The 27,911-nt window shown below is 37.0% G+C and overlaps 1 protein-coding gene across 6 annotated transcripts in view; it reads left to right on the top strand.

Annotated features, from left to right (window-relative positions):
* Nucleotides 1-27,911, top strand: part of astn1 (astrotactin 1) — a 342,853-nt gene that overhangs the window by 89,261 nt on the left and 225,681 nt on the right. The window contains exons 6-10 of one of the 6 annotated variants that reach the window (XM_023335800.1): nt 5,047-5,154; nt 6,895-7,041; nt 13,740-13,907; nt 25,718-25,802; nt 27,326-27,400. In XM_023335800.1, the coding sequence (XP_023191568.1) occupies nt 5,047-5,154; nt 6,895-7,041; nt 13,740-13,907; nt 25,718-25,802; nt 27,326-27,400 (583 nt within the window). Of the gene's footprint in view, nt 1-5,046; nt 5,197-6,891; nt 7,042-13,739; nt 13,908-25,717; nt 25,803-27,325; nt 27,401-27,911 lie in introns of all 6 variants that reach the window. The other 5 variants (XM_005797050.2, XM_023335799.1, XM_014476011.2 and 2 more) reach the window with 5 other exon arrangements.

Below are 27,911 nucleotides of genomic sequence, written 5' to 3'. Positions count from 1 at the left end.
AGATCAACACAAAGTTGTTGATAATGTGAAGTGGAAAAGGGCCCCTTTACTCTGAAACACCTACAAAAAGGAAAAGAAAATCCTGTATAAAGGAGACAGTTGCCTTCAGAAGTTGACTTAGATCTGACTGTAAGGATGCTTTTCTTTAGCTGTGGGTGAATGCATTGCAAGAAAACCTATTAGAGGCTGCAAAGAGCTTGAAGCTACGATGGCGGTTCGCCTTTCAGCAGGACACGACCCTAAGCACACAGCCAGAGCTACAATATAGTTACAATATGGTTTAGATCAAAACTGAATTTAAAAAATTGATGTTTATAGTCTTCCAGGACTCTTAGAAGGACTGAGTTACCTTGAGCTACTGTACTTTGTAAAAAAAAAAAAAAAGCAAACATTTAGTCATTGGATATGCAACGCTTCAACAAAAGACTTGCTGTTGTATATGCAGAAAAAAGGTTGTTTACAAGGAAGCAGAGTCTATGCACACCACACTATTCCAACTTGTATTTGAAAGGTATTTTGAAAACAACGTATTCTTATCTTGACATTTCAGTTATTTGCTGTTCTGTGTTGGTCTACCACATAAAATACCAATAAAATACATTTAATTGTGTGTTTTTTGTGTCCAAGGACTTTGGATACTTTTGCAAAAGAGCGTGAATTAATGAGTGTTACTAATCCTAAGTGACCAGCTGCCTCATCTTTCTCGATACACAATTTATTGTACATTTTATCTATATAAATGTGGTGACTCATCAATATTTGTCAGTTAACTGTTGTCTAAAGAACATGCAGGGTTTTTTTTGCATGTCATCAAACCTAGCTCATTGTTACGCTTATTCTTAACATGTATTTGACCTCAACACTTTTAAAGTTCAACAGAATATGCTTATTCAGCACAAAATTAGTTACCAATAACTAACTAAGGCCATGATTATACGTGTTTTTTTGCAGCAACAAATATGTAAACGCACAGTCAAATCAAATGTGTGTAATTAAACTGATGATTACCTGAACATAATTCAGCGAAGACTAATGAGAAACTAATTGTGGGAAAAATATTTAGTATTTAGTCATGTTATAAAAAGTTAAGATACATTCTTACCACAATCCGCATAATCTTGAAAATGATGTCTTTGCAGCCAACCTCCTGCTTAAAAAAACATCCCAGAGATTCTTTGTATGTTTTTTGTAACGCATTTATTACTTTTTCTTTAGCTGTGTCTGTGAGAGCTTCAAGAAGCTCTTTATCTGTGCTGGTGGCTTTGAACCATTCAGTTGACTGACAACAAAGCTCTATCCACAAATAAAAGAAACATTTGCTTTTGATTCATTCAGTTACATTTAGCAAATTTTCACGTTGTGATAGAAGTATGCACAAATAGAATGCAATGAAGTGGGGGAAAAAACTGTTTTCATTAATTATAATTGCTGTATCAGCGATACAGTGTCGTCTTAGTGTTTGAAAGTTCAAGGTTTTGCCATCTATGGTGCTTGGCATGCACACGCCAACACACTGGCACACACACGCCCCCTTTCAGAAATTTTAGTGCTTCCAGATGCAAATTAGATGTCTCCAAAGCCAGCTGCACAGGAATGAGGTTGTCTAAGCAGGAAATTAGATCTGCTTCACGGAGTTTCGAGTTTCTGTTGCTGGGGTTTCCACTCGACAGTTTTCATCTTTCTTATAAAATATGCACACAGACGCATTGTCGTTCTCAGTGGGCATTTTCTGTTTGTGTGATAGGTGTGTTAAGCACTAAAGCTTTTTCGTTTTGTCTTAGATGCTCTGGCGCTTGTCTTTGCTCCATATGTCAACACTTTTAATGGACTCAAGAGTCACTTCTCAAAATCTCAAGGACCTAAGCTGTCAAATGGGAGAACATGAGTAGGTGATGGAGTAGGCGAGAGAAGTGTGCCCAGACTGTGAATCCCTCATTAGTATTTCATAATTATAAATAAATGCAAGGTATGTCAAATATAGGGATTTCATATGCAGTAATTTAGCCTGATCTGTGTCTTGACACAATGATGAAAATGGAATAGCTTATTCTTTTCTCCTGAGTACAATATTTTTGCAACATTATTGTAAATGTTGTCACACAAAAACATGAAAATCAAAATTATTTAACGTTTATCCATGTGTCATCCTTTTTATGTACATTTAAATAATGCAATGTGTAAAAAAAAAAGTCTTTTAAATTGAATTCTGTGAATTTTAGTATGAGCAGACATAAACAAGTGTACTTTTAGGTAAAACCGCTTTATTAAGAATAATCATAGTAACAATAAAGATAATTTGTAATAGGAAAGCAGTTTTATTAAAGCCACTTGAATAGCAGTTTAAATGTAGTGGACTGTTTTGTTTCTACACCAAACGAGAATTTTTTATGTCTGCATGTTATTCTCTTATATTCAAGAACTTTCCTCACTTCAGTTATCTCTCCATTCGCCTTTTAGTTATAGTTTTCTCTAAGTTCAGTAAATTCATCCTAATGCTTTTTTCCCTCCATTTAAAAAAAATGCAGATTTCATTTTTATTGCAGGGTTCGACAATAACTTGAAAAAATGCAGAGGACGCCGTTTCCTTCCAGCAAAAGCAGTATCTGAACTGAAAGTGTGCTATGATGAATGCTTGTTTATTAAATCGGTCGAGAGAAACACTGCTGAAACAATGGTGTCACCACAAAAGGCTTTCCTCTTGTGAAGTGAAGCTACGCTAACATCTGTGCTGGTAGATAGTCATGGCTGCCAATAATATTAATGCAGCACATTCATATCTTCAGAGCATATTGTTCTAAAAGCAACAACTTGAAAAGCTGATGAAGCTGCTGTCACGAATAAGCTGTTCAAAGTTTACCACACTGACATTGCTGCCAACTATTTCCTCCCCCAATTGTTTCGCAGACTTTCTGTTCGTCTAATCAAACGCTGTGTCTTGGTCAGGATTTTTAAGCTCGTGTCATACAGAAACAGAATTATTTTATTTGCAAATCACTTAAATCCCACCGAAGCACTAACATGTATGAAGCTTTATTGAATTTCCTTCTTAACATTGTGCAAACCAAAAGCACTTGTAAACAACTTTGGATACATGCCCTGTAAACATAACTAATGCTTCAATTAAAACACACTCAAAGTAATGTATTATTAACATTGTTAGTGCAGTGTATACTCTAAGTATAAAGCTGCCCAGTTCTATATATACATAAATATCTTCATGTTAAGTATCATGCAGTGTTAAGTGACACATAGCTTTTCACCATTCATTGCTGATGAATATATTTAGCTCAATTGCTTGAAAGCTAGTTATCCAAATCTAAACTTTTAAGTCTTAAGTGCAACATGATAAAGATTGGTGGACGAGGGATGGACAGTACTAGAGCTGTACACTACAGAAGATAAGCAACACTACATGTTGCTTATTTTCCTTTTAGCTTATTTTTTTTAAATCCAACATATTTACATAATTACAGTAGTTAACTTTGACAAATATATTAATTCATTTTCATTTTACAGCAGCATAAGTATTTCATTTTGAGTATACAGGAATTATTTTCCCTGAAATTGAGTTCTGGAAATTATGACCATCATTAATCATATGGCATACAATAAAAAAACTAATTGAAGTATAATGTTGCAAATTTTTAATCTAGTAGTTTGTTTGCTTTTACTCAACACAATCTAATTCAAAAAATACATAAGTTCCCCAGATCTCATTTTCACCTCATTCACTTTTCAGGCGAGTTTTAGATTTAAAGATGTACAGTTTTAAAATGCTGTGGCAAATGGTAGAATTGAAAACAAAATCAACAAAGTATCTTTGAGATTTAAGTTTTAGATGAGTGTAGAGCATGACATGTACTTGTCTTATTCACATACACAAGACAACATAGGACTCAGAGTTACCGTACTCATATTACTTATAATTCTGTTTTATTTAAGTTTTTCAATTAAAGCTGCAGTAGGTAACTTTTATTTTAAAAAATGTTTTATATATTTAATGAAACTGTCACTGTCGGGACAGTAGAATATGGAACAGATCATTTGTGGAAAAAAATCAAGCTCGTCTGGCTGCTCCTAGTATTCCTACTGTCATTTGCAGAAATACACTGATCTGCCAGGAGGAATGCCTTAGCATTGTCATTCATGCTTGTGTATGCGCTTCCCCCTGCACAGTGCACAGTCATTCCAGCTGAAGATGACAGGTGTGCTAATGGCAGAGAAGCAATCTAACATTACAGGAAATGCTAACAATTTATTGAGTTTTCCGCAGGCTTCACTGTGGATGGAGAGCTGTAGCGCAGCAATTGGCAAGGGGAAGGGTCCTGTAAGGTGCTCTTGTTAAAATTTTCAGTAAGTCCATGGTTTTCTCAGGACTTTAAGTATTGGTTATTAACACATCGGTTATACGAACTTGTTTTGAACATAATATAGGACCTAGTTTACACTGGCTTTGAAGCAATCTAAAAGGTGCTACCTTAAAACCTCATTTGTCTTGAAAACAATCTGATGGTTGGGCATATCATTTATGAGTGTATCAATAAAAAAAATTCCAATAGTATTCCAACATTAGGATCCTAATGATATACAGTTTTCAAGCTTTTCCTTGTATATCATTAGGATCCTAATGTCCATAAACAACACATTGTTTGGTTATATTGGATTTGTCTTTAGTAAAAATCACAGCTTTATGAAAAAATTATTGATCAGATACCAAAATTACTACTGCAGTGCGAGAACCATCTGCTTTTAATTATGATCCTTTATCTAACTTTTCATGCGATAACCGTAAATGCCATTATACTGAGACTATTGTTGGCTCGGTTTAAATGACACAATATGAAGCTCCACTCAATCACTTTTCTTTCTTTTAACAACACACAGAGCTGCACATTATTCCAACACAAAAATATTTTTTTTACTTTTGACTGCCATCCCTTACATTTCAGTCACTGAAAAGATATCTTGCGGACCGAGCTCCCACCAGTCGTCTTTTTTTTTTTTTTTCCTTTTCATTGGAGGTGTATTTTTGTTTGAATCCAACAGCGGGTTCAACTTTCTTGAACCCAGACGGGGACTCTGGGACGGAGGCAGACAGCGAGCCTCAGCTGGCCTTTTACACTGACCCAAACCGCAGTCGGCGCCGGAGTCGAGGTATGAGAAATGGTAACGCCAACAGCGCGTGGGGCTCTGGGGGTAAGGAGGACTCATACACCCACAGACAATTTATCCCACTGATGGTATTGCCACCGCCACGACGCATGACAAGTAAACTCTGTACATGTAGCCAGTGGATGGTTCTAAATTGGTGTTTACACGTAAATTCGACTCGTACCGGGATTGTGTATACATACACAGTAATGTGTAGAGTGCTTGCGAGCATGTAAAATTGATCTCACTGCATCTGCATTCAATCTTGTTGATGGAAATCAAACAAGATCATGAGATCAGAGGTTCCCATTGGGGTGGAAAATGTAATGTTTGTTGCACCTTGCAATATGAAGAGCACTCTGTGTTGAAATAATATTACGGACAAATATTATTTCTAAGGAGGACCCTGTGCAAACTCTGTCAACGTGAAGTGGTGGAGCACGCTTTATCTGTCAGCATGCCTTGTCCTTGCAACTTTGATGTACAGTAATAGGTTGTGGAAGGGAGATGGAGGAAGAAAAAACAAAACAAAACAATCCCCTCAAAATAATAGCTGCTGTCAAAAGGCGTTACAAGCCTTTACAGAGCCTCCAAGCCAATTATCCTCCCGTCATGTGCACAGGTGTCACGTACACAGTGAAGCCTCCGGAAGTGTAGCCAACATCTTTAATTAGAACAAGATGGTAGCAATGATGCCCCAACTGTGTTGTTTACATCCAGAGGAAAGACTGATTTGTGAGGCATGATGAAATTATTCCTTGTCATTTCCTGCTCACATATACAATATAAAACATTTTCCGAAAATAGCTACATTTATATGGAGACTGATTTTATTTATTTATTTTATTTTTTTAACATTTTAAAAACTGAAGAATAATCTTTGGGCAGAATGCCAGAAGATAAAAGAACAAAAAAAAGGTTCAGCAAAGTGAGATGATCCCTGCATCCCATTTCTGGATAAGTTACTTGATTACATCAACTGGTTTGGAGCAAAATACAAAAGGTCAGCGTTCCATTTGGCCTTTGTTTAAAGCCTAGCCTCAGGTAGCATCTGAAAGAACAAGCTCTGCTAAAGTAATTTAAAAGTGACAATTTAATCTTGAATTTTTGGCGTTAGTGTAAAAGTAACTGCTTTGGACAAAGTTTGAGTACCTATATTCAAGGTCATTATGTGGTTTTTGTTGTGTATATGGGCGTAGGTGGGGGTGTGTGTGTGTGGATGAATGCATACCTCCTGTGGGTATGCGGTCACGTTTACCACTTTTCTGTGTTGCACTCTGGAGTAAAGGAGATAAGGGAAGCATTTTACTCTGACAAAAAAGGGGAGCACAGGAAAGAGGGTCGGTTGCAAAGCAACCTCTAAGCTGTTTTTTTTTTTAATATTATTTTGGTGTGTGTTTCTATTTTCCTCACACATCCCAGCATGGATGTTAAAAACCCTTCAAAGGTAAACCTTAGGTCTATACCACCGAGCCCAGTCTAAAGCTCCCAAAGGCGTGATGATTTTTTTGATCCAAAGGTCCTTTTTATGGGAGCTAAGCCCATTTTTGTGCGGTGGGTAGAGGCCGGTTTGTAAAGTAACTCATGTGAGTAGCGTGTGTGTATTTGTGTGTGACTGTTTGCCTTTATGTTTATGTTACCAAAAGGTTGCCAGAAAAACACAAGTGACTGCTTCTCATATACGTTTTGTTTATTGTTCCCATCTCCTTTCTCTCTTTCCATTCCATTTGTTCCCAACAGCAGGTTCCCCGCGGAGTCCTATCAATAAGACCACCCTGACTCTGATCAGTGTCATCAGCTGCGTGATTGGCCTGGTTTACTCCTCTCACCTCGCCTGCAGCCTCTCAGTCCGAGTAATCTTACATGTGCCGGAGCACCTCATAGCTGACGGTAAGGCTTTACACCAGTCTAAGATTGTCGATGCAGCCTTTCTTAACAAACTCCCAAGGAAGCTTAAAGCCCTGGGGGGCTGAGCTGGTATTTTTCTGCCGCTCTCCAGGGAGCTCAGCTCTCTATATCTCTCAAACCAAGTGCCAGCGCTTTGTTGGGGAGCTACTGATTTGCTTTGCTCTCAAAGACAAAGGTAAATGCCAGGTCGACCACTTTTTCTTTTGGTTCCCTATGCTGTGCCACATGACTGATGTACTCGCAAAGCAAAACAGTGCATTTAGGCAAGAGGGCATTGACCATCCACAGAGATCTCCTCATCACTGTTCGGTCTTTTACTTTTTTACACAGTCCCTTGAAAGAGACACCAAAAACTTCTTCACCTTTTATACATTGTTAGATAGCTAATACTCAGTGAGATTGAAAGGAGAACACCTTTCAACATTAATTTTAAAGCCTCACAACAGATTTTCAGAGGGATTTAGGTCTATTCTTTGACTGGATCTGCACCATAAAACAAATATACTATGATCTCAACCACTGCAGCTGCATGTTTAGGTGGATGTCTTGCTGGAAGTTGAGCCTCCACCAACAAGTCTCATGTCTTGCAGGCTCCACCAGGTTTTCTGCTTGGATTTAGCTCCATCAATCTTACCACAAAATCTGACCAACTTCCTGTCTCTGTCAAAGAGAAGCATCCCCAATGCCCAATACTGCCACCAGCATGTTTCACAGTGCCGTAGGCATGTTGAGGGTGATGTGATGTACATCAGCACACATTGCCTTTTGTGACCATTATATTTTGGTCTTATATGACCAGCACACTTTCTTGCACATTCTTGCCATATACCCTAAACAGCTTGCACTTCTTGTGAACTTTATTCACCAGTGGCTTACTTTTTACCACTTAGCTTGAAATTCTGGATTTGTGGAGTGCGTGATGAATAGTTGTTCTGACCACAGATTCCTCCGCCTACGCTGTGAATCTCTAGCAGCTTCTGCAGAGATATGCCGGACACCTTGACTTTTTCTCTGATAAATAATTTCATTGTGAAGCTTGTCATGTCTTTGTGTATCTGCAGATAATAGATTGAATTGTCTTTGAGAGTTTCAAAGCTTATATGTTTTTTTCACCAATTTCTGCTTTAAACTTCTCAAAACCTTTTTCTTCTAACCTCCAGTGATTAAATTTAGACACTTTCTAATAGTAATATGTTGATTTTAAAAGGCAATAATTTTCATATAATTGTATTTAGGGATATTAACTAGTTTTAATGGAATAGACTAAAAAAAACCTAACGATATTAAAAAGAAAAGAGGTGCGAGTACTTTTGCAAAGTAATCTAGATGTAAAGTAAGACCTTCAGAAAATGAAAAAGTTTCCATATTCTGGTTCCTGTAAGCCTATTGGCATTTTTTAGCTGTCACTGGAGTGAGTTGCTGGTCAGGATATATTATAGACTGACTACGCTTGCTCATCTATCATCTGCAGGTTTGATTTGATTCGGTGTACTGCAGCTTTCCTTGTGGTATACACTTGCTTGCCAGGGGGTGTTATTAAAATTCTTGGAGGCATCCAAGGAGCGAACTTTGAAAAGGGAGATGAAAGATAGCGATTGTGCGCATTGAATTACAAAACTGGGATCGATTTAGAATGTTTCTATAAATGTCTCCACAATCTCATCAGACCTGATTTCATGTCACGGTGAATCAGACAAAAATTTGGATTCAACCACTGGGGAAAGAAGCTATTAATGCCAACAGCTGCGCAAGTTTCTGCCTTCAGATTCACTGAAGAAAACCACAGAAATGTAGAGTCACTCTTCTCTCTTCATATTTCATTTCAGAGAAATGTATCATGCCAGACTTTTTTTTTTGAGTTCACAGAACAACAACATGTACTTCTTAATACATTTTTAAAAGGTACTAGGGGATCCTTTCTTGGGTAAGGCAAGTTCAAAATGAACAACAGTGTCAGATATAGAAACCTTTATTAAGTATCTCAACCTTTTGGACTGAGGAGATACAATGGACAGGGAGAATGGTTTTGCCAACCACAAAATGAGAAAATTCAAGTTTTGAGTTGAAAAACAGACTGGACAGAAAATAAACACAAAATGGCAGGGACTCAACAAAGGGTTTTACAGATGGAAAGGAAACCTATCAACGATAGACTTAACCACCAGAATATTATAGTAGTTTTAAAAATGTAAAGCCACTTTATTTACATCAAACTTTTTAAAAAGTCATTGTTGCATAAAAAATGCTTTACCCAGATGATAATGTATTCTATAGCATGTATTCTGTATCTCTTCATGTGACAAAGCACATGAACAGATAGACTTAGACTTAGACTTGTACTTTATTGATCCTTTGGGAAGACTCCTTCAGGAAATTGAAGTTACCAGCAGCTCCCAGGCAAAAAACAAAGATAACACACAGTAAGCAAAAGTGCAAAAGAATACAAAATACAAATTAAATACTAAGGTACACACCAAATGTGAGTAACCAAAACCTTAAATTATGCAAGAAAAACCTTAAATTATGCAAGAAACAAGGAATAAGAATATAGAATATAAGAATATAAGTAAATATAAATACAACACAAAAAAAATATAAGAATTTGGCAAATAGATTGACCAGTGATATCGTATCGCACTATGTGGTTTGACCTGATAAGTATGGAGAAAAATACAAGGGGTCACTACTCCTTCCACCCTCTGTCCTGTGTCACCCCCCCCCCCCCCCCCCCACCCCCCCCCCCCCCCGCCCCCCAATGAGGAATTGTACAGTCTGAAAGCATGGGGGACAAAAGAGTTCTTAAATCTATTGGTGCGGCACTTGGGAAGCAGCAGTCTGTCACTGAACAGGCTCCTCTGGCTGCTGATGACGGCGTGTAGAGGGTGGCTGCTATCGTTCATGATGTCCAGCAGTTTGTTCAGTGTCCTCGCCTCTGCCACCGTCACCAGAGAGTCCAGCTTCATGCCGACCACAGAGCCGGCACGCCTGGTCAGTTTGTCCAGTCTGGACGTGTCCTTCTTGGATATGCTGCCTCCCCAGCACACCACGGTGTAGAAGAGGACACTGGCAATCACAGACTGGTAGAACATCCAGAGCAGTTTGCTGCAGATGTTAAAGGACTGCAGTCTCCTCATGAAGTACATCCTGCTCTGCACTTTCCCATACAGGTGGCTAGTGTGTTTTGACCAATCCAGTTTACTGTCCAGCCACAGCCCGAGGTATTTGTAGGAGTCCACGACCTCAACCTCAGTTCCCTCTAATGCGACTGGTCTCGGCTTTGGTCTGGACCTCCTAAAGTCTATAACCAGCTCCTTCGTCTTAGCGGTGTTGAGTTCCAGGTGGTTTGTGTGGCACCAGAGAGATATGAGTTTGTTCAGCAATATGGTAGCTGCCTAATTGTATTTTAAATAGCTGGACAGGCAGTAATTTAAGGTGGTGCTCCTATTAGAACAGAAATGAATAGATTCTCAGTGGATAAAAAGGTTTGATAATATATTCTACCAGCACCAGCCAGGATCTCAAGAATGAACATTGGAAATTCAGCCCCAAGAAAGGTGCTCCTGTTAGTTCTTTGGCTTTATTAAGGTAATTTGTTCAGAAAAAAACAACTAATTTACTCAGTAACATTATAATTTATTTAAGCTTTTTGCTATGAACTCTAATTAGTATTCATTATCAGAAATGATGTTACACCTTGTGTGTTCATGTTTCAGTGTTTCTGGGTTATAAATACTCCTGCCTTGTTGTGTTTTTCAACAGACCCATATGCTCCATAACAGACCAAAGCCTGACAGAAAAAAAGCAACATTTTGTTATTTATTTAGCTTTGTGCCTACTGAAGCATATTGTTACTTGTCTATTGAGCTCTTAGTATTTTATGCTTAGCAGATTTTTTAAGATTTAAATAATCTGCATGTACACAAGTTACAGCAGACTTAACATGTACACAAGTTAAGATAATTTATGAAATGCTTGAGAAACATTCTTTGACTATATTTTACATTTTTTGGGGGGGGGGATCAGTAAATCTATGACTTTATATGACTGACATAGTATCATCCTGTCTAGATTGGTGGCTCCTGACTTGTTTTCTGGTTAAATGAGTCAAAAAGTAATCAAAATAGGATTGGATCCATCTCTTCTTTTAATTACCTGTTTGGGATTTTTTTTTTGCTTTTTTTAAAAAGATATTTCTTACTAAGATGGCTTTTAAACTTATTTGAAACAAAACAAAGGTTGCATTTTAAAAATTGTAAAACAATGCACTTTCTGCTACCAATATGTTTGGCATTGTTTTACAGTACATTTGTCTTCAGGGTGTTAAAAATATGGAAGAGCAGGAGGAGAGGTGCTCACATCAGTATTGAGCCCCCTTAAGCCTCGAGCAATAGCAGCATAACTAAGTGGATCAGCCTCAGGCTGTCTCGAGAGTTATTTAAAGTACTGTGATAACAAGATATTATAATATTCCATAGAAGTGACTAGTAAATTAACATTATTATTTGTGTGTAGCAATAAGATTACAATATTTACACCATATTAAGAAGACAAAAGATTGCTTCTTGAGTTTTAGTGGTGAATGAGAAATGGTTAAAAACATACTAACTCCACATTGTCTGCTGAGGTAATACTGTAAAAGCAGTATCTATGTGTATTCCCCAGACAATCTAGGCTCTTACTTTAATGCTGACTTTTTCAAAGGATTGCCAACATTTTTAAATCCAGCATGTTCCATACATGGAACATGTTGAAAAGTAACAAAACAATGCATGTGTTTTGTACTCCATTCGTTTTAAATTTCTTTCATTTCCTATGTTATTTCAAGTATATGAGACTTGAAAACGAAATGATCATACAATATAATACAGCGTTTGACATGTAATCACAGAAAGGAACATTCTGGTTTCTTGAGAGATTTTCAGTGATTTTATTTTTGTTGCTTTTTTTCTGCTTTTTGGTTGCCAGCATCTCAGCCATTGTCCTCTGTAGATCATGTAATATGTGAGCTGCACTAATAGAATAATTTGTACTGACATAAACACAGGTTTCTTACTCATTTATTCATGCCAGTCTACTTGGTTTTAAACAGTGCATGCAACCCCACCTCTGAAAAATAAAATTTAGCAGAAAAAATTCACTTCTTCTACCTCAGACTCCATTGGAAATGAAGATGATAAATTAGCTTCCAATAATAATTTCAAATAACTCAATATCTTTCTGTCTCTTGCTATGCATATATACATTATGTCAGAATGGTTGTTTCTTTTTCCTACTGTGCTGCAAAACAATTTCCCGTTGGGGAGAATAAAGAAGATTGATTGATTGATTGATTGATTGATTGACTGACTGATTAAATGTATTTACATAAAAAATGAATGTGTTAATTAAAACATTTGTCATCTGCTTAGCAGTGTTAGTCATTTATCCATTTTATTTCTCATTCCTATTATGAAGTCTTCCAGCCAAGGCTAAAGAAAACACTGAGCCTTGCTCATTTATTAAACTTTTCATATAATTCAAGTTACAATAATTGTAGTTCAGAATTTGCAGTTATTTGCAGATTCTTTTACTGATTTTGTTTTTGCTTTTTTGATACACCTACTATGTTATTAAATTTGTAAATCTGTTTGCAGTTTGTGATGATTATTCTAATCTTATATTTATATCGTTTTTTGTTATAAGCAGAAATATCCACAGTTGTGCCCTGATTATGTGTTTTTAAGCATCTGTAAGTTTTGAACTTAACTATTAATCTGTGCTCAACAGTTGCAATAAAATTTCCTTGAAAAATGTCCAGGATAGGGTGACATCATTTCTAGTGATTTTACAGCTTTTGTTGGCCAATTATGCTGACACTAAATATACTGACACTAAATGTACGGCTACTGTAATTCATCAGCATTTATTAGCAAAAACAGAGGGCTGATTCATTGCTTTATTTCAAAGCAGATCTAATCAGACTGACGGTCAAGTCGTAAATGAGTAGTTAATGACTACTATATCAGGAGAATGAGGCTTTGTGAAGGAAAGTGCTCAAAGGTATTTGGTAATGGCACAGTTATTCAATACAACGTGTTTAAAACAAAACTGTAGGCGCATAAAAAGCATTGTGGAATTAAGGCTCCTATAAAAAATATACTTGCAATCTAATGTCTGTCTGGGTTTGGTTAATGACATTATCACAATCGCAAATAAAATGCATGTGGTTTGTGATCTCATAAAACGACAATGATGGCCATAATTTAAATGTAACCAACATCAGTCTCCCACTACAATGTGCCAGTGGACACAACCGCAGCTTGAAGAGAACCTGCAAAGCTTGGAGAGCTGGGATTTATCCTTAAATATGGTTTTAGATTTTGTTGTAGGTCTTTTCTGGTTGATACAATTGATGCAACAGCCACTCAATGTCAAAAATGTATTTGAACCTAAGACTAGATTGGGCGGCCTAATAATATAAATATATGACTTTGGAATTGTGATGATTTTATTTCTAATGGTTGCTTTTCCAAGAGGCATAAAGAAAAGATCAACAATCTCTTCTTCATCCTGTTTTGATGGGTTTATTTGTTGCATCTTTTCATTCTGTCATGAGGTCCTCACTTTTCTCTAGTCTTCCAACTTATTTTTCTACAGTGTGCCCTTGTGTTTCATACTTGTATTTGCTCCATTGTCTTCAGGTTCGAGGTTCATTCTCCTCCAGGGGAGCCAGTTGGATGCTTCAGATTGGCTCAACCCAGCCCAGATCTTGTTATACTACCAGCAGAATGCCAGTGGACCTTGGGTCAACGAGCTGTGTGGTCGACGCCTACTGGATCCTTGTGAACACCAGTGTGACCCAGAGACAGGTTAGTCCAGAGTGCGACATCAGCGTTAGCTTTGTTCTGTACCGGAAACGTTACCATAGAAACCTTGAGAATTTCTTATTGCCCTTTGTAAGTACCATCACAACCACATTTTTGTGAACATAGTGGGAATGTCGTTATATCTGAGACCAACCTGAATGTGCAGTGAGACTCACGAGAGCACGTATGTCTATGTCAGCGTTTCTCAATTCAGGTCTTCAGGCCCCCCTGCCCTGCATGTTTTAGGTGTTTCCCTTCTGCTACACACCTGGATTGAATCTATGGGTGATCAACAGGTTTCTGCAGCACTTGATGGTCATGCAATCATTTGAATCAGCTGTTCTGGAATAGAGGCACATCTAAAACATGCAGAGCAGGGGGGCCTGAGGACTGGAATTGAGAAGCACTGGTCTATGTGAACAAATAATAATTTGTTGTGCAGGAGTTTAATCACATTCTTGCTCACTCAATAGAAAGTCTGCTTCTGGAGAAAAAAAACCTTTTTGAGCAAGACAGCTTGTTTTATGTCTTCAATTTGTTGTATACAAATTTTTTTTGAATAGCATAATAATTATTGATTTGATATGTAAGGGGTGCGCTTTTTCAACACCTTTGTCTATGATACCATATATAGTGTACAATATGACAGACATTTGAATTTTGTCAGAGGCCAGTGGTTCCCATCCTTGTTTTCATTGGAGCACCCTTTTCATATCTACATAATTGAGTGTACATGGATTCACTTATATGGAGGAATGAGTAATTGCAAAACACTGAAATTAAAATTAGTTTTTCGAACAGTATCAGCTTGTTAACAGACTAGTTCATCATAACTTGACATAATTGACAAAGTGCAATAACCATGTTTTTCCTTTAGTAGCAGAGCTGTTAGTCTGTTGAAAAAAAACAACAAAAACAACTTTCTCCCCAAGCATGCAGCAAATTCAGAGAATTAAACTCACACACGGAGCTGTCAGACATTTAATCTGCCTTGTTGTCCCCCACGAGACCATTTGTGAACTCTGTGCTTTGGTTTGTAAATGTTTGTTTTGGAATACCGCATTTGTTTCTTGGTTTTATTGTAAGGAGTGAACATGTCTGCAGGGATTATCATTTAATCAAAAATGTACATGTAGTTTATGCTAAATCATGCCAGTACTTTTGTAATACTTTTATAAAACACACGGAAAAGCAGTTTTATTGGAGTAACAGTTGAATTTGATACAGTAAACATTTAAATCTAGGCCAGAGCTCTTGAGCTCCTCCTTCAGGTTCGACGTCCTGCAGCCTTTAGATGCGTCTCTACATCAACACACCTAAGTCAAATAATTAGGCCACTAGTAAGAAGTATGGATAATTTGCATACTGAGAGAATTCAATCATTTGAGTCAGGTTTGATGGACCAGGGAAACATCTAAAGGTTGCAGGACACATACTTGAACACCGGCCCTTATGTAATGAATTTGAAGAACCCTGATCTACACTTTTATTTGCTGACATAAATTTGTCAATGGTGGCAGGTCCTTTTTGAAAACCATGAAGTGATATACTTTGAATTACAATGAACTTTAAAGTAAAGTTGAAACCATACAATAATTTCCCCTTTTCAGAGTCTCTCTGCACACAAAGTTTTAAGAAGTGTTACTGTAAGTGTAATGAAGTAGCTAATGGATTCTCAAGGTAAAATCTATCCCATGTTATTTTAACCAAGGATGCTCTTATTTCACGACCGACTGCCAACAGATAAAAAGAAAATCTTAGAATACCTTTAAATGCTCATCAAGGTCAGTTTTTTCATTCAGCTGTACTACAATATGCTTTTATGCATTATAGCATTGTGCTTTTATACAGCTGTATACTGTAAAAGGTTTACAACAACTCTTAACAGTTGCAGAATATAGAAGAAAGATCCTAGAAACAGCTTTATGTGGGCTTACCATTTAGCAAGAGTGCTTCTCTTCAGCACCATTACAGTGAACAAGCTACTACTTCTAACTTCCTGTTTCTCGTTGGAATAGTTAGTGAATTACTGCCACTGTTATAAGTTCATACAGGCGAACGTGGAGTCGACTTTGCCACCAAAATAAAATGCAGTATATGCTGAAAACTGAATTCTCTTGAACAGCAAGTTACCAATATGGAAACAAACATTACTATTTTCACGGTGAATCTTTTCTGGAGACATTAGAACAAAATAAGAGTAGTTAAGTTTTTTTTTCTTTATGTTTTAACTGTATCATTTTCATCACTTTTTTGTTTTTTGGCTGTCTTTATTTACCCTTATTTTAATTGGTTGATATTTGAGCTATATTTGCTGCTAGATTCTGTTCAGTTAAAATGCAGATTTTTACAAAAGTAACAATTAAATTTCAAAAAACAACTTTTTTTTTTCCAGTGTGAAAGTTTTAAAAAACTACACTTATAAACTACAGTTAGATGACTGATAAATGAGATTGAGTGGTATAAGTAGACTTGATGGCATGCCTGAAATATGATGAATAGCATGTGAACTATGAGGAGAAGCAGCAGCATGTCAATAAGCTGTGATTGATGGGACATCAGAAGATATTTTGTGGGAAACGAAAACAACACTGAAAGTGAAAAATAAAGTGACAAGCAGTCAAGGGCAATACGCTTATAGTCTTAACAAGGGTCCAATTTATGGGCAGCAAACACAAACGTAGACACAGAAAACAATGTAATGGAAGTAAACTAGTTTCCACTCTAGTCTTTGACAAGGCCAAGCCAAATTCCTACCATTCTCCACCATGTCACAGTTCACATACAGTATTTAATAAGAGCCATGTGTAGCAAATGTACGTATATATTTATTAAAACAGAAAACTGGAACATTTGTTTCACAAACTCCTCACCTTTCTTTATGTATTTATATTCCCAGTTCAGAGGCACCAAAAAGCAAAGCCTGTAAAGCAGAATAAGAAAATATTTTATTATTAATTCAAAATATGTCTGCCTTAAAAAAATCATTCTTTGAATTCTTAAATTACCGATTGTTTATAGTAGCTACTGTGGAAGAATAGTTCACAATTTACATTCTGGTACTGTTCAGGTGCTACAGCGAGTCCTACTTTGTTAGTTATTTATGTCAGTTTAGACTTTTTTTCATCTCTATTTTTGTTAGTTCGATAAGCAACAGTTTCGAAGTGAGGTGTTGAAAATTGCACATTTTCTATTTCTGTGGAGGTGTGGAGAGTAAAATTTGGTCCTTGCAAAAAAACAAAAAACAAAACCTTTTTCTCTCGCTTATAAAAATAGTCCTGGCTTTGAGTTAAACAACAAAATCTTTACAGCAACAAAAACATTCTTTAAGCTTTTGGGTTGATGATTATTAGGACTTTTGTTATGTGCTACAAAGCCTGATTATACAGTGTTCTTTGTCATTTTTTTAGTATTGAGTGCTGTTTAACTTTAATAAATGATTTTATAGTGCAGTAAAAGTAACTACCTTTCATTAGTAATATTTAGTGTGATTGTCTCCTGGCCAGCATTGACATTCTGTTCTTTTTCTTGACAGTAACACATATTTCATCCCAAACAACCCTTTCCTTGTCCAAATATATTTCTGACTCTACATGTATAGTCTTCAATAAACTAAAGTCTTGCTCTGACTGTTGATGTTTTTTAAGAAGTAGTTTGCTGTAGTGCTTGGCTCCTGCTGGCATGTTTACTCTTTGTTTCTTTTTGAGATTCTTTGATAATTTGCTTTGTTAAATATTTTAGCATGGTTCTTGATAAGGGTAGACAAAACTCACAAATAACATTTTTGTGTTGCTTCATAAACTTGATACTTTTCTTTGGAAGCCATGCAATTTATGAACTAGTGCGCTCACTAGTTAGAAGCAGGCAAACAGTTTCTTGTTGAAGGTGAATTTTATTGTGAAAGGTCAAAAAAGTCCTATATTAGTTTGATTAGTAGGGAACCTGATGCAATACATGGAATCAGACAAGAGCATATCTAATTGTTCTTCATTGGATGGAAATTTGTTTTGGGGGAAACTGAAATTAGGATTTTTATAACAGCTTCAGGTATGTATTCACTATAAATAATAACAGACAGGCATGTTGTTTGTTCCTGACTCTGTACATTGCTTCAGTGTTTTGGCTTGAGTTGGATTTAGAAAGTCATGAAATGTGGGAAACATTACTCCAAGAAAATGTGATACGTTTCAATTTTACATGATTTCTTGGAAGGGCTTTGGTAGTGTATCACTCAGAAAATTAATATAGAAAAAGATTTTCAGCTTAGGGCGGAGGAAATGTCATTGCATTTGGAGTCTTTCCTGAATTTTTCCAGCACATAGAAACCTACACAGCCCTCACTTCTTCACATCATACATGAATCAGATACATAGTCTGTTTGGGAATACTCCAGTTTTGCAATTCTCCTGTGAGAATGGACAAAATATGAAGTTTAGTCTGAATAATTAGAAGGCTGCTGTAATTTAGCTCTAATAATCACTTAGTGATCACTTACACATAAAGTCACAATGAGCATCTGGGTGCATTTTAATGAAGAAACCTTGAGTGCTTTCATTAATAGATACTACCCGCAGCACCGACAGACCATTTGCTGCAGCCAGCTCCCAGCACACTCCTCTACATTACAAACACTTGCTAAGCAGTTTTCCAAGCACTATGCTCGGTAGCCCCATTTGTTGACATTATTTCCAGCCTAAAATGAGTTTGGCAATGCCTATTTAGATATCCACAAAACATTGTTTGTTTAGCTTATGAAACAGACACAAAACTGTTTTTTTAATGCAAATTTGAATTCAGTGAACACAGTTCTATATTTTTACCCATTTTTTGTCACATCCCCAAAACCTCAGTAGACCTATTTGTAATGTTTAAACTTAAATTGTAGATTGTCCCCTTTACATTGTTTAAAACAGTGGTTCCCAAAGTGTGGGGCACGCCGGCTAGAGGGAGCGCAGTGCCATTGCAGGGGGGCGCAGGAAGCGGTATGGATGAATAAAGAAAAAACTGTTACACTGAAGTATTTCACTATAAAGATGGTTTGTAGTTTGTTTTGTTGCAACCTGAAGTGTGAAATAAACTTGAGTGGAGTTTGAAAACTAAATATGTGTATAGGTTTATGTTTGGTTGAACGATGTGTGTGCCCAGTTGATTTTTTTTTTTCTTTCTTTTTTGGGGGGGATTTTATTGTAATCCATATGGGGGCCCAGAAAATCTTTGCGAACCACTGGGGGGCCCAGAAGAAAATCTTTGGGAACCACTGGTTTAAAACATGCATGGAAATATGTAAAAGCATGTGGAGGCTTCAAGAAGATTGTACAGATGGCTTAAATGGAGTCCTTCTTTTGCTGCTGGAGATACAGATGAAAACAGAGATGGGTTGTGACATATCAGTGCTACTCGTGCACAACATTAAAAGAGGCAGCAGATGCTTCAGTGCATGCTCTCTCCCTTCTTGCAGAACTCTAAACCTGGGTGCTTTGGGCATTGATGTTCACAGGCTCTTTACACCATATTTCTTTACTCTCTGTCTGCTCTGGAGCCCATGTGACATGTAAAAAAGTACACATGGACACTTTGTGTCTTTGGAGACAAGTGTTATCACATCATCCTATTCTGACTAAATTAATGTGACTGCATAATGGATCAATTTGCGTACATCTGCTTGATGAGCTGAATAATTTTGTGCCCAAGTGACACAACGGCTAATGAAGAAGCGCAGACTTGTGACACAATTGTTGGTTCCCACATGAGTGTGTGTGTTCAAGGATTTTTTATCTGCGCATTTTTCCAGGCTTGACTGACCTAAATATGACATGCACTTTATAAGGTGGAACATAGAATAAAAAAATAAGAGAAAAAAAGTGTTAATCCCAAAGTGTGGCTATGTTTCTTTTTTTTTTTTAGCCGCAGCACCACAATTCTCATTGTTGTATTGCTAAAATTGCCACTGGTATTAAACTTTATTCTCAAGCTTATGTCCAGCTCTATTGCATTTTTGTCCAATTTTAAAATGACTATTTGGTAGTATGATATTATAAACTTTGTGTAAAATAGATTAAGATCCTTCTTAAGCACTGTAGATTATTACAGATCAGTGACCTTTATCAGCTTGGTTTTCTAAAATAACTCCCAGTAACAGACTTTTTGAAAGTCTGAAACATTCTGTTAGTTGCATTTGACAAAAAATATATACTCTAATGGTAGTCACAGTGTCGAGGTTTTAGTTGTATTTGGCTCAGCATTAGACTGGTTTTCTCCTAGGACTTTTTCTGTATGTGCAAAAACATTTCTTTTTCTCTAACACTCTGACCTGTGGGGTTCCACAAATTTTAATTATTGTCCCATTACTGTTATTCTTTTTTGTTAGCATTTGGACTTGTAAGCAGTCTTTTCTACAACAAATAAAAATAAAAACTTCAACTTTTGCACTTAAATTATGACAATATAATCCTAGCCACACTTTCCTAATGCAAAGACTGGATGACCTTTAAAAAAGTATCTGGTTGTGTATACGCTTAGTTTTTAATAAAGTTAGGAAAGGTTTCTTCGACATATCTCTTAAAGTAAAGGCTCAGATTTTTAGTTTATGGTTAATATGTACGATTGTTTTATATACTGTAAGGGATTGCAATACTGAAAGGTTTTCTGGATGGCTTTGTGTACTGATTTCAATTCCCTGGTAACTGATATTAAGAAGACAAGTGTTAAGGTGAGACAGTTGTTGCAAATTTAAATAAAGCTCTAAAGATGGAAACATTATTGGTCATGCATCTGATCCTTTGCTGAACCTGAGCTTCTTCCCTTTTATCTGAGGCAGTAATCTGAGATGCAAGACTGATTATCAGGTGGCATTGGGGAACACACTTATTTTGTTATTGCTCAATCTCCTCTTAATGCACTTTGAAACACAAACAAATCCATTTCATGCACAGAAATGTATTTCCAAATCAATCCAATGCAATGGAGTTATATAGACAATTTCAACTTTGAATAAACAGTTTGATTGTGCTTACAAAACAGAGCTGGGCCATTCAGTTTAAAATTCTTTGTCTTGCTTACCAGCCTTTGTAAATCATCTCTTTCATAACTGTAAGCTATTCATTATGCTGCTGCCAGACTAACACAATCTAGAAAGTGTTCTGAAATTACTCTCATTTTATATTCTTCACTCTGGCTCCCAGATTTAAAGGATCCATTTAAATCCTAAAGGGATCCTAAACCCACTCAGCTACATAGTTTTGAAAGACCCGGCTCTATAACATCTATCCTGCTTTCAAAGTAAAGCCACCGCTGCCCATAGTCTTTAACTGCAGGCTTGGAATCTATTAAGTCGTTTTTACAAAATTAAAAATTAGAATGCGCCTTTTTTGCCTATGACACTTGACTATTACAATATAGCTTTGTTTAACTTACTATGTGTACACGGTTAAGACTAATTTAAAAACTGCTTTGCTTAATCAAACTTTTTTTGGATACTTTTAGAGATTCTCTTCCTGCATTAAACTGCAACAGTGTGTTGCTTCAAAGTGCTGTACAAATAAATGTTACTTGTTTTTTTACTTGCTTCTTTATGCCCATTTACCAGAGTAGCGTAAAGGTAATTTTATTTATATAGCACATTTTCAGCAACAAGGCAATACAAAGTGCTTTACAGGAATTAAAAGGAAATACAAACAAAATAACAAACCAAAGGAAAGAACAAAAGAAGAAAAATAATCTAATGTTGATCTAAAGTATGTAAACTAGGTGCTCCTGTTCAGGGTTACTAAGTATCTTCTGGTCTAATTCTATTTCTGGGTTGGGAGAACAGGAGTCTAAAAATAGTCTAACAATGTTGATCCAAAAGTCTCCTCTGGGCTTCAGGTCTCTGCATCTAAATAGTGAGTACTCTACAGTTCCTGACAAAATAAACTAAAGAGTGACTAATCTAATTCCTTTTCTGGGTTAAAAGTGAATACTCCACAGTTTCTAAAAAATGAGCTAAATTCTAAGTTTGTTCTAAATCCTTTTCTGGGTTAAAAGTAAGTAGTCACAGTTTCTAAAATATTTTCAATTTTTTTTCCAAGTATACGTTTAAAGAAATAGACTATCAATTTGCAAGAACATTAAACCTATTAAAATACCCAGATGATATTTAAAACTGATTTTTTTTCTTGTCAAGAAAGATGCAATGAAATCAACTTGTAACCATTAATCACATGTCAAGGTTCCCAAATCTTCACCTGAATTTAAAATATCTTTTCATGCTCACTTACTGTGCAAGAGACATTAATAAAAACTGTAGAAGATGCAACCACCTGATGGGGGAAGAAAGTAGTAGAATTATGAAAACAGTAAACGGAAAATAAACCATTATAAGAATAACTCAAAAGAGAAACATTCAACCCTAGAGCTTACATAATAATGTTTGTCATAAAGTCCAGAATAATTTGAAACAAATTTAATGATGTTTCAACTGGATATGAACTTCATTTGTTTTTGTTTGAAAATGAACGTATAGAACCCGTCACTTGAAATGGAGAGTCCTCTACTTACCCCCCACTGTGTATCCTGCTGTGGTAATTCCTGATGTAGCAAATACATAAAAAGGTAGAGAAAGACAGCAGGTATATGCTGTCATAGTGAGAGGAAAATAACACTGGAAGAAAAAAAAAAAGATTCCTAAAAGTGCAGAAAGTGTACTGCTCCGCTTGCTGTTTGTAGATGGAGCTCCTGTGATGCCAGGCTTCTTACATCATGCTTTAAAGTTTATTTGCAGACTCATCTTGAATGGGACTTTTTTTCCCCCTATTCACCTACCAAAAGTTCTAACAGCAAAGTACAGGAGCAAAAAAGTTATTCTTTTGAGCACAACTGTTCCCTATTAAACACCAATGTTGAATAAAAAAAGGCTGAACAATGAACTGTCTTGCTTTTTATTCACTAGCATAAGTAGCAGAAACACTAAAAGTGAATTCCTGGCATAAACTGACAGTTGACCTTTCCATTAGCATGGGTATATAAAACCCCAGGCCCTGCTTCTCACGTGCCTCCCATTGAGCAAGAAAATATCATGTTAAAACATGTTACCCTGGATAACCTTTCTAAACCAGGAATGAGACTCCATCAATCATACTACATTAAGTCAGTGTCTTTCTCCCGGGAGCTGACAGCGCAACAATAAGGTGATGCTATTCTCTGTTAACAGGTTTCACTTATCAGCACAAAACCAACACAGAGCATGAATATTTTGTTTGTCCCCTCTGGAGAGGTATTGAATGGTCAAGATTTTTTTTCTCTCTCTCTCTCTCTCTCTCTCTCTCTCTCTCTTTTAACAAGCATCATTTGATCTCTATGTCCAGTCCAGCAATTCCACATGGGGTCATGAATGAAGGGATTCAGCAGCAGTTGCCAGCGACTCGCTGGGTTTATGTTTTTGAGCATCAGTCATGTGCAGTGGTGCATGACATCCTAATACAATTCCACTGAAATGGTGTCCAAGGCCTCACAAGTAAGTAGATTCCTTAGAAAAATAACTCAAGTAGCATTTAGCTTCTATGCTAATTAGCTTAGGAACAAACACTCTTAAACCGTCATTGTACAAAAAGTAAAGTTTAAATCACACTGAAAGCTTTACTATTTACTGCAACTTTTTGGCCTCAATGATTAACTGAACACATTTTAATATTGGTTCCTTAAATGTTAGAAAAACTGTTTCTTGAAGCAGTTTTTTATTTGGACCAACAATATTATAAACCCCAATGAGACTCTGCTTGTGCTCTCTCCTTCAACCAGACATGTACACACCAAGTACATGCAAATAAAAGGTCCTTCTTTCATTTACTCAAACCATCACAGCTGACCGGTGGTGTAATTTTCTGGTGTTTTATAAGTTTAGTCATCGCAAAGATGTGTTTAGATCTTTTTGGATGCAGCAAGAGTCGTGCCAGACATCAATGTGTCGTCAACACCATTGTAATAACTTCATTGCACCACTGTCAGCAGAGACCAGTGTGGAAAGTCTTCATTTCAGTACTTCATAACTATGCCACTGCAGTATGTGCTGGTCCCAGGTGTTACATACAGTATACTGCTATTCCTTCACTTTCTACCTAGAACTACTATATCTGTGCCACTGTGATAATCAGCCATTGCCACTAAAGTGTTGTGCATTCTCCTCAATACACATAGGAGCTTCTCATACTATACTGTATATCATGCATAATGGGGAACAAACAGGATTCTTAATTCTTCCCAGAAGACCTCTGAATGTCCATGTTCTGATTTATTTACATTTTTACTCTGTTGTTGCATGAGTAAATGAATTAATGTCCAAAAAATTGTTTAATTGTTGGCTATTAGTATGTAAAGCTGCTTTTCAGTATCAGTGATATTTGGTAGATCACTGCTGTTTTTGAGATTTTCACAATACCTCTGGTAATGTGAAAAAAGGGGGAGGGAAAGAAGCAGCATCACTTAGCTGCCACTTTGTCATTTAGCAGATGGTAAATGACAAAGTGGCAAATGAAAATATATCCAGAATCGTATCCTACATTTTGGAAGCTTTTTAAAAGCATGCTCTCATGTCTTGCGCTGACACTTTTCAGTCAAACTCAAATGATGCTAATGAAAGCAACATTTCCGCTAATGTGTATTACACACAAGTAGATGATAGGAAAGGATAAAAACAAAGTGCTGTGCAAGGCATTGCTTCGAGCCAATTGCAAACATAACCTAGTGATACAACTTTGATCCATTGCCCTACATTGCAACATATAGGATTTTTTAATATGCTGCATGTGCCTCTTCAACGCAACAAGTGTGTACGATGCTATTTAAAGTCGCATAGAGTGGAGGAAACTTGTTTACTAACTGAGCAGGCAGAATAAATGTTGCTGCCAAAACTGTTTGGCTAAAAATATTATATTCCCCAGTTCATAAAAAGTCCTTAATAATCCAAGTCATTGTAATGACCTTAGAGCTTCACTTGGATCTTGGCGAAATAAAACCTTCTTTCGTGTGTGTGCACAGTACAGGGAACACACAAACAAACAGGGCCTTGCTATTTGAGTTCACTATTCTCAGAACAACTCCAATGACGGACTTTGACCCCGTAGCAGAAACGGTTGCTTGGAACCTTACAAAATGAGATGTGCAACAGTTACACAACAAATCAAGTCAGTAAAACACTTTGCATATAGCTGCAGTCCCCATCATAGAACTTGTCAGCCCTGTCCTGATAAACATGCAGCTTTAACTATACTAGTTCGACTGCACTGAGGCTTCTAGCCTGAAACCTCAGTAAAGGTGTTAGGGTGGTTCTTTTGAACATTGTCTGCTCTGTTCTGCCTTTTTTTAAATCTCAACTGTGGGTTTATTCAAGCTAACACATAGCTTGCCCGAATATCGTGCACTATTGCCAGAGACTGGGCTTCATGTGGTGTGCCGAGGGTCCAGTTGCATTGTGTACAAGCAGAGGAGGAAACCATAAGTTGCTTTTAAGTGTGGCTACCATCTGGGATTTTATTTCTGGTTGAACTGCATGCTCATGTTATTTGCTACAGGCTATTTTTCAGCACCTTGAGAGCAGCCGCATTGTACAGAAAGATTTGATTGCACATGCTCCTGCAAGAAAACTGCAAAGCATTTTGTTTTTTTTAACAATGTTGACTACCTCATTAAGAATAAGAGATGGTCATGAGTGTTCTAGTTGCCTCAAGAGGATCATATTTGGAGTAAAACAAAAGAGGAGCAGTGGGAATTTTTTTTGGTGATTTGAAAAGGGCTTGACTATAATGAACACAATGATTGAAGAACCGCCTTTGTGTTTTTAGGAGAATGCCTTTGCCTTGACGGCTACATGAAGGACCCGGTCCACAAACATCTTTGCATCCGCAGTGAGTGGGGGCCCAATCAGGGGTAAGTTATGATAATTGCCTCATGATGATTTGTGATTGCTCATTACCATGTCAGGGTGGAACATTGGGACAACAAAGGAATCATACTCCCCATCAAACCAAGAGTTATTATGTTGCTTTGATAAATCAAAACAAAGTGCGATGTGACCACATGCCGTACGATGTCAGGAGTGGGAAACAGAACTCCAGGTTCACCAAAGCATTTTGCTCCGGACGCACACCTAAACATTTGATGAACATCCCAGGCAAGGCTTGAATTTCTATTATATAAGGAAAAGTTGTCTGTTGCAGTTCAATAAGCAAAACTATTGAACAGCATTATTAATTACTGCTTATTGGAATGTCACATATTAGAAGAAAGAAAATGCATACAGTGCACTCTAATTTTTTTCTATTTGATTTTTTTTATGAGAAAGCACAGAACCTATAGAGACTTGCATTGTAACACTAACTTGTAAAGATAAAATCACTTGTGGCTTAAACTCCACAGGATACCTTTTAAGAAATGTAATAGACTAACTAAATACCCCATTAGGCTCACTTTCTTTTTTTTTAATAATGTGGATTGCCACTGAGTTCTGGAGCCACTTAAAATCTCTCTGTAGGGTAAATGTGGCAATGAAAAGAATAGCTTGTGCTAATTTCTTACACTGCGATGACTTCCAGCAGGCAGACCAGACATTTTCGTTTGTGTTCTGACTATATTCATGCCACAGTTTGTATTATTTTATACATTTTTTCTTTTTTGCTAATTTCCTTCAGCTCACCCAACTGTGCATCTCTGCTTCTTGTTCCTCTGGTCTTTTTCCTGTGTCCCTGTCACTGTGTAACAGAGTGGGCACCCATGGGTGACTTAAATGTTTAATGATCGTAGCCCATGGCATGGAAGCCGCTCCCCCTCCTTACTGATGTTCTTTTTGCTTACAGTGGTGAAGGAGTTTGCTCCAAACGACATCGGGCCCCTGTCACTTCCCTTTCTTGCGCTTTCACTTTGCAGACTGTTAAGTCCCAGAGCTGCCACTCCCCATTAATCTCTATCATTCTCCCTCTCTCACTTCTGCCTCTTGGCATCTGTCTCATTCCCACAATGTTTTTCTCACTCTCACCGCTTGTCCCTTTTTATTTTTTTTCGCCCCAGCTTCTGCTGCTTCCATCTACATCTGTATCTCCCGCTTTTACTGTGCGTCTTCCTTCCTCTGTCTCATTCTGTCATCGCCTCTTATCCACTCCCCTGGTAAATAGATATGAGCCAAAGTCACATTTTATGTCAGCTGCTGCAAAACACATTTTCAGTCTGCTGATTTACACAGAAGACACTGTGGTGCTGCGAGTGAATTGTGAAGGAATGTTGCTCTGGTAGACAGAGAAGCAGGGCTTGAGATTTTGGAAAGTTTGGACAAGAAGGATGGGTATTCTAAAAAAATAAAAAGAATTTGCACTTCTCCAACTTTGATTCTAATAATCAGTTTTGCTCTCTCCTCTCTTTGTTGTCTTTGTGTCTGATCTATTTTTTCCTCCTGCAAGTCCCTGGCCTTACACCATCTTCCAGCGTGGTTTTGATCTTGTGATGGGAGAACAACCCTCTGATCGCATTTTCAGGTAAGAAGAACTTCACAAAACTTACTTCTATCTGACTACATTATACATTCTGCTTTGCTGCCATCAAATAACATGTATCGCTATATATCTATGACTGTTTCTCTATTGATGATTGTTATGAGCCTGCAGGTTCATGCAGCCTGTGAATTTAAAAACAGCTCTAATTACCATGGAAAACCAGAAAAAATTGATTAAACTTTTTTTAACCTTTTGCAATATTATTTATTTTTATTTTTTTGCAGATCAGCAATAAAAACAGAACATTCTTTTTTTGTTGCATGACAACAAAATCTTTTCAGCTCATTTAGACCACTCTCACTGATAGCACTGTTTGTCAGGAACAGGTAGAAGAACATGGCCCAAAGATCCAAAGTTGAATTAAAAGGTTTGTCTTCCCTGTTGGCATATCATCCAGAGTTAGCCGAAGGTTTTAAAATGTCCACAACCAGCTGGTCATCCTAATTTGACCAATTTGGATCTTTAGCTCATTTTATCAAAATATCCAGAACTT

Source organism: Xiphophorus maculatus, chromosome 6, assembly GCF_002775205.1.
Source record: "Xiphophorus maculatus strain JP 163 A chromosome 6, X_maculatus-5.0-male, whole genome shotgun sequence".
NCBI classification, from domain to species: Eukaryota; Metazoa; Chordata; class Actinopteri; order Cyprinodontiformes; family Poeciliidae; genus Xiphophorus; species Xiphophorus maculatus.
This window is presented reverse-complemented; position numbering and strand designations above follow the sequence as displayed.